The following is an 11,337-nucleotide window of genomic DNA, read 5'->3' as shown; positions in this document are numbered from 1 at the left end:
CGGCGGCCTGCTCAGTGGAGGTGGATAGAGCTCGATGCAGGTGTGGCGCTGCGACGACTGCGTCGCCGTTGCGGTAGCACGTGTGTGCGGCTGCTTGGCATCACGCAAACTAGCCGGCGACGGGCCCGGGCCGAGTTCTGTTGGGCCCCATGCTCTGCAGCAGAGAGCAGGCACGCTTGGGAAAAGAAACATTGTCCTCTCTTCCGTCTTTCCGCATACCCCTTCACATGTACGTTGAATAGAATGCAGGCACCACCGTGTGGTCGTGCGCAGGGTGAGGGGTTCGTCCAGCTCGTGCACCAGTGACGCTGTGCCCGCTTCGTTATTGTCTAGGTAGGCGTCGCCCAACAGAAGGACGAAGTGGAGGACGAGAAATCAAAGGCGAGCAGTACAACGCAGAGGGCGACAGGGTTAGAGAGCCAATATAGACACATGCATGAATCTCAAAGAGAAAGAGGCTGAAGCATCCGCTGCCCTGGCCAGGCGTCTGTCGGAGGTGGCTGGGCGATATGCGGAGGGACGACGTGGTGGCGATCCGAATCAGCTCGGCTGCCTCCGTGGCGATCAGCGACGGCGGGTCATCCAAGTCAACTGTAGAGCCCAACTCCGTTGGCTTCAGAGCCTCCGATGTGGCCGTCTGCGATCCATGAAGGGAGGTCGACATGAAGTGTCCCTGGCGCGCCTGCAGCCGCTCCTCGATCAGCTTCACGTCTCCACTGAGCAGCAGGAAAAAAGCGTCCGTGTGCTGCAGCGTATTGGCGGCCGCCTTGGAATTCTTGCAGTAGTCCATTCCCCGCAGCGCGTCACGGTAACAACGACGCAGTGCGGAGCAGGGTAGCACCATCGACGCGGTACCGAGACCCTGGCACGGCGCGAGCACCCCCTTCTGGAGCCGACGCAACCACGGCGCACGATCGTCGTCCGTCAGCGGCACCCCAGAGCGCATCTTCTCTTTGTTCGCATCACTGTGATAGTCATCCGCCTCCTCGAAGCGGCACTTGAAAAGCGCTGCAAGCTTTCGGCCGACTGTCGTCTTCCCGACACCAGAAGGCCCACAAACGACCACGGCGCTCACCTTGCGAGACATCCAAAAAAAAAAGAAGAGAAGGAAAGAAATAGCCGTCGGTTGCTGTGGAAGAATGCGAGGGCAGAACGATAGGGCGGCAACCGCTTCCAGTGATGAGATCTTCTCCCCGCCAACGAAAGCGAGTCTACATGTCACGCCCAAAAACACACGTGTATGCTCCCGTTTTCGTCGCTTGTGCGCCCGTTGGCAAACCTTAGTCTTCTTGTTTGGCTGATCGGTGCCGTTGAGGATGGAAGCGTGCGCCTCACCCCCTGTGATGAATGCGTGTTTGGGTGTGGGTGTGTGCCCCGCTCATGCGGGCAGATGTGTGTCCGTGTTCGTGTTCATTGGCGAGAGACGGAGCAGCGCAAAAATGGGTCAAATTGAAGAGCGCATTGCGTCCCCTCCATCGAAAGCAGCGCGCTTGGCCCGTATCGCGATAGTTAAAGAGCGGCATTCATTCCGACGGGAGGCAAAGCATCCGGTGCGCAGATGCGCATCCGAGTGCGCCCTGCACACCGTTTTCCGGTGAGCACGGCAAGCTCTCTGCCGTCTGAGGATAGAAGAGAGACGAACAGAAGAGGTCTGCAGAGCGTGGGTTCCACCATAAAGGCCCCTTTTGCAGCCCCCATTTTCTCCTCTCAACTCTCCAGCATCCACCAATCAAGACGCCGTCACTCGAATTAGCCATCGCGGCACCCTCTTTCTCTTCAAAGCAACCGCAAGCGTAGCACCGCTGATGGTGCCATGAGCGTACCTACGCAGGCACAGGTCTAGAGCAAGCAGGGGAGGAGCACGTCGCCGAAGAAGCGGCCAAAGAAAAAAAAAAAAAAACAGTCCGGAAATAAAAGTATGCGCACCCGTACATCCGCACGGCACACATCCGCAGACATGCCCAGAAGAGAGACAGGGTTTCGCGCGCGCCCGCAGGTGGCGCAACAACAATGTGAGCGTTTTTTCTTTCGTTGTGTGTCTCTCCCCGGCTACGCGCGCAGGAGCTGAGAGAGAGATAGCGTGCACGCCCTCCTGCTGCAGGTCGCGCATCGTCTGGTGACTCGCTCGCTCTCTCCATCGCATTCGCGCACATTCCCGCTTATCCATTTCTCGCTCTACTCGCTTCGTTCTCTTGTGGCACTGCGGCCTCGAATTCCCTGCCGTCAGCACCTACGCGCCTTCTAGCCCGAGGACCGCAGTTTGGCACAGCTGCGTGGCAGTGTGAGCCCCCCCTCTGAGTTTGATAGCGAAGGGTCGCTTTTTCCACGTCTACACACAAACGCTTCTGGAGGCAGTTTGTGTCGGCTAGGTGCAATGTCGTCGTGTGCATCTTATGCACATGATCAGGGCAATCAAACTGACACACTGACATCCCGTGTGCACGTGCAACACAGCTGCACCGGCGTGCATTCTAGCAGAAGAAAATGCAGCACCGTGGCGTGTCGTCTTCCCGCGTGGCAAGCTTCCACCCCTGTTAGCATCGCACTATCTTGTCTTTGCACGGCCGATCACCGGACCACCCGACGGGCAGCCCTGTCTTCCAAACTCTCTGAGGGTTGCTATTGCGGCTGGAGCTCCTCAGCGCGGAGAGAACTGCCAGGATCCTCGGCCCGTTAGTGCCTCTGCTGCCTAGTCCGCCCTTCACCCCCTGAAGCTGTGCAAGACGGCGTCTGAATTCGCCTGCTGCCGGACTCGGTGCACCCAACATGCTTGACGGTGGCGGTCTCTGTCGGGGTGGTGACTGGTGAAGCAATGAGCCGAAACACTCGTTCCGTTGAGCTGGCGCATCGTCTGCAGAAAGAGAGGGGAAGAGAGAGTGCGCGGAGCGAGAGGGGCGTGTGTGTGCATTGCAGCTGCCACGCTGTGCGAGCAGAGGACAGGATAGACGCCAGAGGCCATGCAGGCAAGGAGGGAGTGGGCTGCTGGATCATGAGAACGCGCACCTCGCGGCCCTGTCCTGGGTACCAGAAAAGGAGGATTCCTTTACCGTGGGTCCCTACTTGCAAATCTATAAAAGCCCAGCAACCTGTGAACGCTATCTGGTCCATCTTCGGCATCCGCAGAGATTTGAAACCACAAGGGGAGAAATGCGGGTCGGCGTGGTGCTGGCCGCCCCTCCACCCTCAACGCCCCCCTCCCCTTACAACGACCTTCTACAGCGAGGTGCACCCTCTGAGGAAGGATCCGTGGAGAGAGAAGGCAAAGAGTAAAAAAAGAGAAAACTCAGAAAGAGGGAGAGCGCTAAAGTGCACACCGATGTGCACCCGCGCCTACGCACACCGACTCAGCACGTCGGCACTAGCTTCGCCCGGACAGCGCTGGAAAGGCTAAAGAGGACGAGCGTCGCGTGCTACAGCACGCCCACTAGGCCATTACATGACAGCCAGCTCATTGCCGACACCAGCCGCCTTCATCATTGAGAAGTCCTGGTAGTTAACGTACAGCGGGGCGGGCTTCTGACTCGCCAGCGCCTTCGCAAACTCGGTTCTCAAGAGTTGCGCTTGTCTATCATCGGCGGCGAGGTTGTTCGTCACCCACGTCAGCTCCGACTGAAGGGAGGAGATGCTGCTCCTTAGCGCCTCCAAGTCATGCTGAGAGGAGCAGCTGTCATTCTCCGTGTCCTGCTCGTCCTTCTCCCTTCTCTCGTCGGCGGTCTCATCGGTCGATGATCCCGCCTGAGCGGAGGCGTGGCGATAGGCCTCCGTCATGGTGCGCAGTCGCCCGTCGATAATGCGAGCGTTCTCGCGCAGCCGCTCCGTCTCGTGAATCGTGGAGGTGAGTTTGAAGAGCGCCGCCTTCGCCGCCGAGCAGAGCGTTGCCGACTCCATGGACCGGATGGCTGCGCAGTCGGCCTCCACCTCTGCAGCAGGGCCCTGCATGACACACGACGTGGGGCTGGAGAAGAGATCGACGGTGTGGCGCAGGGGCGTGACAAAGCCGGGCTGATTCGGCTTGAAGATGGTTCGGGTAAAGCGCCGAAAGGTGCCGAGCTCTGTGAGAGTGCGCAGGGCAACGCCGTTGAGGATGCACTCCTCCTTCGTCGCCAGGAACAGCACAGTTGTTGCCATAGGTGGCCCGGTGGAGGGCCTAGCACGGTATAGGCGCGGCACAGGCGGCCACGGGATCTCACCCACACGCTGCGGCCGCGACGAGTCGACGCGGAAGGGCAGCGCCGTGGAGGCGGCCGTGGCCGCACCGAACACGTTCACGGCCTCTGAGATGTACACGAGCAGCGAATACTGGTCGTAGCCGATTACGTCGGTGCTGCGTGGGATGTCGCCTTGCATGCGAGAGTTGAGCTCAATCAAGATGGGTTCTCCTTCATCGAGGCGCTCGTCTTTGACCTTGCCCAAAGGGTTGTTCGTCTTCAGTCGCCGCTGCTCGTGATGTCGCAATTCGCGCGCCGTCTTTCGGGTGTCAAGGCGCACCTCGCTGTGCCCGCAGCCGTTCTGGAGTCCCAGCGCATCGAGGCACTTGAGCGTGTACTCGACGATCCGTCGTGCGCTGTGGGTCGCCGGCAGGTCTGCCAGATTGGTGATGAGGGTCTGCCTGTCGTACAGGATGGATATCTTGCGCTGCTTTTGGCGCTCGATGCCGGCGGTGCGCAGCGCCTCCTCGGCGCTGCGCGTCAAGCCTGTGGTGACCACTGGTTCTGGGTACTTCCAGCTCTCCCAGACATCCGTAACGACGTGCACGCCTTGGTAGCTCACCGTGTTCACGACGTACTCGGGACCCTCGATATACTCCTCCACAACGAGCTGCGCCGCGTCTGTGCCTTGCGAGGTCCGGACGCCCTTTACCATCGAAAAGGCGACGCGGATGTCATCCACGGTGTGACACAGCGTCACAAACTCTGACCCGGCGCCGGAGTTTGGCTTCACCACGACTGGAAGCAGCAATGTGCCATCTTCCACCTTTGCCACCGCTTCATCGGCGCGTGTCGTCACGTAGGACCGAACGTAGGCAAGCCCCGCTTCCTTGAGCACCTGCTGCGCGTGACCCTTGTCCTGTCGGGAGGAGCGCGATGTGGCGGGGTTGTTGCCAAACGCGTTCACGCGCGTGTAGACACAGGTGGGCACCTCCGCCTCAAGACCATCGAGTGCCTCCACGACGTCCTCGTCAAAGCCCATGCGCTGGGCGAGAGACTGAACAGACTCGCCGCACAGCCGAGCATTGACATAGTCGAGGGCCGGCACCACGCCATCGCCGGAAGCGTAGCAGCCAATAACGTACGAAAAGCCTTCTTTGACAATGAGGCTCTGGTAGGCATTCTCGTAGATGCGCACATCGTGTGCGGCTCCGGGAAACACCAGTTCTGTGTGCATGTACCAGAGCGGCGCCTTCTTGGGTGACAGGAGGCAAGCCCGCACCTCCGCCCAGTCAATAGAAGCCGGCGACGACACAGTACCATTGCTGCCCCTCTCGCCGCTGGCGACGGCCTTGGCACATCCTTTTTGCTCTTCTTCGTCCTGCGGCTTTGCAGTACCGTTCAGATATGGAAAGTGCCGAAAGGCAGCGGCGAGGTCGTCGCGCAGGCTGTCGACATACTCGCGCTGTTTCGGCACCATCCCAACGGCCAACACGAACGGAGCGGTCATTTTGCCTTGAACCGTCGCCCGGCATTTTTCTTCGTCGGGGTAATAACTGTTCACGGTGGAGATGGCGCAGGCAGCTGAACAGTGGTAACGCAGCTGCAGCGCCTGCACCAGCTGCTGCCGCTCAAGCAGCATCAGTGGCGACAAGGTGAGCGCTGTTGGCTGATTGGGTGGGTGCTGCGTAGGTGGGGTAGGTGGGGTTTTGGTCTGACGCGCAAGCCGACGCGGTGGCCGCCGCGTCCCCGACAGAGGGAGCAGAGGCCCATTCAGCGAAGTGGTGTTGGACGGAAGCGTCGTGGGGGGCGGCATGCTGTTGGCCCGGTCCTGTGACGTTGCTGTCGACGATGTAATCGGCGCGTCGGAGCGTATCCGCGCGCTCGAGTTTCCCATGGGGTTCTCTGCGTTCATCAGAGCTCACATGTGCATGCACACACGCACAGTCGAGAACAAAACCAATCGCAGACACGGAAGCACCGGGGGACCGTTTTGAATTTGTAGAGCACGTCAGCGCGCGTGCGTGTCCGTGTGCGCGTACGGGGATACAGGAGAGCAAATATGTGAGGATGTACACAAATGCGCCCACCTGCAGATTCAGCATCACAACCCCCCCCGCACACACACACGCGCGCGTTGCACGCTGACCGAAAAAAGAAGCTACCCTCCTCGACGTCGATTGGCGGACTGTATAGGGCACCGAGCCACACTATCTGTCCGCTTTCCACCGACGCAGCCTCCTGTTGCACTCACCGCCTCTGGAGCAGCAAAAAAAAAGGGGAAAAGAGAGAACAATACCGCGGAGAAGGAACGGAGACAGAGACGCGTGAAGTTGCACAGAGTATAAGGAAGTCTGCGCTCCCAGGCACTCGCACACGCGCAGAGCGCAAGAGAAAGCCACGCAACGAAATATACGGGAAGCAGACGCTCACAAGAACGAAAGACGAGCTTTTCCCTCTGCGGCCTGTGGCAAAGAGCGGCAAACAGAAAAGGCAGACCGACAGATAAGAGGGGAGCAAGCCAAACCAAAGGAAAGGCAAGAAAGCACGAAAGGGGAGGGGGAGCTCGCTGATGTGCGGGCGTGAGTGTGTGTGTGTGTGTGTATGTACGGCGTACGGCAAAATGACAGATGGAGGGGGAGCACAACCCCAGGAAGAAAGCGAAACAAAAGAGGGCTTGCTGTTGAAAGAGGTCGGAAGAGATGGTGGACAACACAGACAACCACTCACTCACTCACACACACACAGGCATGCGTGTGAGCACGGACAACAAAGTCATTCAACCAGAACTGTTGAGGGAAGGAGAAAGCGGAGGGGCAACAGCGAGCCGGCAAAGCGAGTTAGAGCGAAAACGCCAAACGGAAAAGCCCAACAAACATGGAGAAACAAGAGAAGGAGAGGATGTGCGTGTGTGCACTATTGGATTGCGCGTGTGTGTGTGGGTGGGCGGGAGAGATCGATGCGAGACAAAAGGCGGTGTCCAGCGCACCTGCGCACTCCGAAAAGAAAACGCGCGCGCGCACGCACACACGCGCACACCTACGCCGGGTCAGAGGAGGAGCAGGGAAGGAGAGAGGGAACGGAGCGGAAAACAACAACAACAGCAACAACAAAACAATACTGGCAAGGGCCCTTACAAGCGAACAAAAAAAAAGGAGACCGAAGGAGAAGAAAACAACTCGGCGCGAGCAAACCAAAAGCTGTACGCTCGGGCAACGCACGCGGAAAACACACGCAGGCGTGAGAGAAAGAAGGTCTGAGCCGTGGGGAGACAGGGCACGGCAAAGATAGGAAGACGGTAATGATGATGGGGATGCGTCTGTGTGTAGTGAGCCGGGAGGGTGAGGTGTTGGGGAGGGGGACGTCGCTCAACGGGTTTGGATTGGACGATGAGGGAAAGGGGGGGGGAAAGGCGCAGAAGACAAAAAGAGATGATGATAGGGGAGGGTGAGGTTAGGATGGGTGGTGGAGGGGGGGGGAGGGGGCCGGATTCTCGAAAACACCAAGGAGAAATGAGACGACTCTCAGCGGCGACCTCGACGAGAGCGTGCACTTCAGTATCCGCAGCAAAGATTACACACACACGAGCGCACGGCAGACAGCGGAAGATGAGCACCCCTTTTTTCTGTTTTTTTTTTTTTTTGGCGGTGACCTCAAAGCTGAGGCGGGCAATGCGCTCGCTCCTCGCCGGCCTCCTCTCTACGTGAAGGCTCCGCGCGTTCGGCAAAGCGCGCGTCGGCTGCGGTGAGGAGAGGAAAGCCGCCGGTTTGTCAGCTTCGCGCAACTGCGCAGCAACGAGCGGCCGCACTCAGCGGTGTCCGATGGTAGGAAAAGAGCAGAGGGGCAAGGATAAGTTCTGTGAGTGTGTCCGTGTATCGAGGGGCGTATCTATACCTGCCGATGAGCAAGTATGCTTATGCTGGAAAAGACATCGCGGGTAGACGAAACGGGTTCATACACCGAAACGTCGGGGCAGCGGAAGGCGGCACGGAGATGATATGACGGCACGCCAAAAGCAAAAAAAAAAACAAAGAGGGATGGGAAGAGAATGTGAAAGAAGCAAACAACAACAAAAAAAAAGAAAGCGAGAGAGGCGTACATCGCGTGTGTGAGTGACAGTGATACACCGGGGGGATGTGAGGAAGAGAGAGGTGAGAAGAGAGGTGAGCAGGGCGCGCGCGCGATGGGTGTCATGCCTTCATGCACAATCGCCGTAGGCCTGGCACTGCTGCACAGGTGTGTGGTGGGGGAGGGAGGCGGAGCAGGAAGTCGAAGACGGTGTTGCCTGTGGCAGGGAGGGAGCACCGCCACATTCTCGCGCCCCGATTCCACCGCCTCGCCACAGCATTTCTGTTACGATTGCCCGTCGTGTAAGGCGACAGGTGCTTACGTGTGTCATTCTTGTCGTTTCTTTTCCTTTTGCTTGTATGCAGTTACGAGTGTGAACAGTAGTGGCACTGAGACGGCGTCTCGACGTCCCCACGAGGGAAGGATGCAAAAGCGCGCGTGTGAACCGTCGACACGGTAGGGAGCCGGATGACACTGTTTGATGCGGACGGTGAAGAAGTCGTGACAAAGAAACAAGAGGGAGAGACAGGACGCTTCGCAGCCATCGAAGAGAACGCGGCGTACAGGAACAACACTCTATGCTGCACCATCACGGACCAGGGAGATGGGGGCGGAAGAGTGAGGGAGGGAGGGAGGGGGGGGTTGAAGCGAGACGGACAGACTCCACAGCCAAAGCGGAGCTGCTCTGCTTCCGAGCAGCCTGGGAAGGAGGGGCCGAGAGACAGAAAGAGAGTCATGAAGCGCGAACGGCCAAAGGGGAACAAGCATACACACACACACACACACGTCTGCATAAAGACGTATCCGCCCCATTCGCTCCTCCTTCCGTCCCTTATCGTTCGGCCACTTTGAAAAAGCAGCCGGAAAACGTAACAGTGACCTCTCCCGCCCCCTCCCTTCCTTCCACCAACCTTCCTCGCTCCCATCGATGCCGATGGCGCAAACGTGGTGCTCAAATCATGACAACTTGGAGTGCCGGCTGCCGCGTCCTCGTGGACCCTTCGCCATGGGTAGAACCCGGAGTCTTGGAGCGTGCACGGCCTCTCCTCGACGCGGCCATGGGCACCTCGACATCCTGCGTGTCAGCCGCTTCTTTTTGCTGCCTCGACTGCAGCTTCTCGTCGGCCGTCGCCGCCGCCGTCTCCGCCACAGACGAGGTTGCCTTAGGATGAGCGGCCGTCGCCGCCACTTTCGCCTTGGTCTCATTGCTGTGTGTGCCGTACGCAGCTTCTCGAAGGTTCATGAGCAACTCCTCCGCAGTGAGCGCGGTGTCGTCCACCTTCAACGACGGTGGCCGCTCCTCCACAAAGTACTGAGGTCCAACTCTTACCTGCGACCTCGATGCCGTCGAACCCTTGGCCGGTGTACCCCATCGCGTGGTTACGCACTCGCTGCTCCGTGTCGCCGCCGATGGCGCCGTACTCGCTGGCAGTGACCCTGATGAGGACGCTTTTGCGGAGCCCGATGCGGCTGCCTCGGGCGTGGGCGGCTGAAGCGGGAACGCAGCATAAATCCGGTCATGCTCTTCGTACTGTTGTCGTTCTTCCATGGATAGGGCATCCCATTTTTGGCGCATGGCAATCTTGAAGAGTCGATTGCCGATGCCGCTGCTGTAGGTGCGCACCATGCCGTATCGCTCGCACATCACCAAGTAGAAGCGTTGAAACGCCGCCGTGGCAGCGTTGCCTGGGGTGAGCGGGAAGTAGAAGGGGAACTCCAGCGCAGCCTTTTGCAGATCGCCAAGGCTGGCGTAGCGCTGTGACGCATCGCTCAAGCTAAAGCCGTAGTCACGGCAACAGTAACGAATGAAGAGCTTGCGTCCACACGCCGTCTCCGTCTCACGCTTTCGGCCAAAGCACGAGTATCGCGCCTTCTCCTCCTTCGACAGCTGAGACCACTGCCTATGCACGTCGTGGTGCAGCGGAAAGAAGGCTCCGTTCATTTTCACCACGTGCTCCAGTCGCTTCGACTCCTTAAAGGCCCAGAACGAGTTGTGGATCGCTTTGGCCTCCGGCAGGCTGTGCATCACTGCGAGTATCTTAGCCGTGAAGGCGTGCTTTCTCTCCATCTCCGCGATGTGGGTCTTCATGTTTCCCTCCACCCACTTCACGAGGTCAGTTTGCTCTTGCAGCGAGAGGCGCGAGACAGCCTCCTGCGCATGTGTACGCCCCCACACGCGCACCTCGTACAATGCGTCGGACAAGGCAAGACTCACCTTCTGCTGACCGCGCGGTCGCCCCACAAATTCCTCGGCGACGACAGGGCCGAATTGGCGCGACCAGTCCTCCAGCGGCGGCACCAGGGTGCGGTCGAGGTAGTTTCGGATGACATACGCAAACAGCGTGGTCGCTCCAGCGGCGAGCAGATGCTTTGAGCTCGTGAATGACATCCGTCCATACGTTGTCAAAATCGAATCGACCCACTTGGAGTACATCATCCCCGTTGTAATGTCCCCCGTCACCGGATCGGTGAAGTGCTCCCAGTCCTCTGCGGTGGGGGGCTCGAGTCCGAGCTCTGCCAGCTTCTCTAGGATGAACCCTCGGTGCTCTCTCTTGCAAAGTTGCTCCAGGAGCATGCTGAAGACGCGAGTCGACGTGCGGATCCCATATTCGCGGTTGCCGCGGAAGAGGGATACGCGGGTGGAGTTCGTCATGATTGGAAAGAACACCTGCTTCTTAATGCTGGGAGGGTAAAACCGGATCTTCTCCTCCACGTCGCGCATCAGCTGCTGCTTGTACTCGCGGCGCCGTCGCAGACTAACATCATCGCGATTGCGTATCGCGATCCGCGACAGCTTCTTCTCGGTTGGGATTAGACGGTCCGCTGTGAGGTAGTTGAACTGCTTTTTCGTTCTAGTTCGAACACTTCTACGCGACGCGGTGGGGTACGTGGAGGACCACCGATGCGCCATGGACAACGTGCCACAAAGCAAGTAAGAGGGGTCTGTGTGAGTGGCTCGGACGTGACGAGCCGCGGCTGCGGCGCGAACAGCTGTTACCGCCGTGGAGGTACATGGCGATGCCCGCAGCCGCGGCGACGTGGCTGAGGGCGATGGATTTGAGAGGCAAGCTGCACCAGGGCCCCAGTGCACTGGCAAGCGCCGTATCACATTGCCAAACAT

General features: G+C 59.1%; 3 protein-coding genes across 3 annotated transcripts; all 3 read right to left on the bottom strand.

Annotated features, from left to right (window-relative positions):
- Positions 1-322: 322 nt before the first annotated feature.
- LDBPK_281190 (hypothetical protein, conserved) lies at positions 323-946 on the bottom strand (the record flags this gene model as incomplete). Its single annotated transcript, XM_003862170.1, has 1 exon — positions 323-946. The coding sequence occupies one exon, from the start codon at positions 944-946 to the stop codon at positions 323-325; it is 624 nt and encodes a 207-aa protein (XP_003862218.1).
- Positions 947-3,432: 2,486 nt separating this feature from the next.
- LDBPK_281180 (hypothetical protein, conserved) lies at positions 3,433-5,790 on the bottom strand (the record flags this gene model as incomplete). The annotated part of the gene is made up of 1 exon (XM_003862169.1): positions 3,433-5,790. One exon carries the CDS (start codon positions 5,788-5,790, stop codon positions 3,433-3,435), a length of 2,358 nt encoding a protein of 785 aa, XP_003862217.1.
- A 3,378-nt stretch (positions 5,791-9,168) lies between these two features.
- On the bottom strand, positions 9,169-11,337 carry LDBPK_281170 (hypothetical protein, conserved; the record flags this gene model as incomplete). Its single annotated transcript, XM_003862168.1, has 1 exon — positions 9,169-11,337. One exon carries the CDS (start codon positions 11,335-11,337, stop codon positions 9,169-9,171), a length of 2,169 nt encoding a protein of 722 aa, XP_003862216.1.

The sequence above is a fragment of the Leishmania donovani genome, chromosome 28, assembly GCF_000227135.1.
Source record: "Leishmania donovani BPK282A1 complete genome, chromosome 28".
Classification (NCBI taxonomy): Eukaryota; Euglenozoa; class Kinetoplastea; order Trypanosomatida; family Trypanosomatidae; genus Leishmania; species Leishmania donovani.
This window is presented reverse-complemented; position numbering and strand designations above follow the sequence as displayed.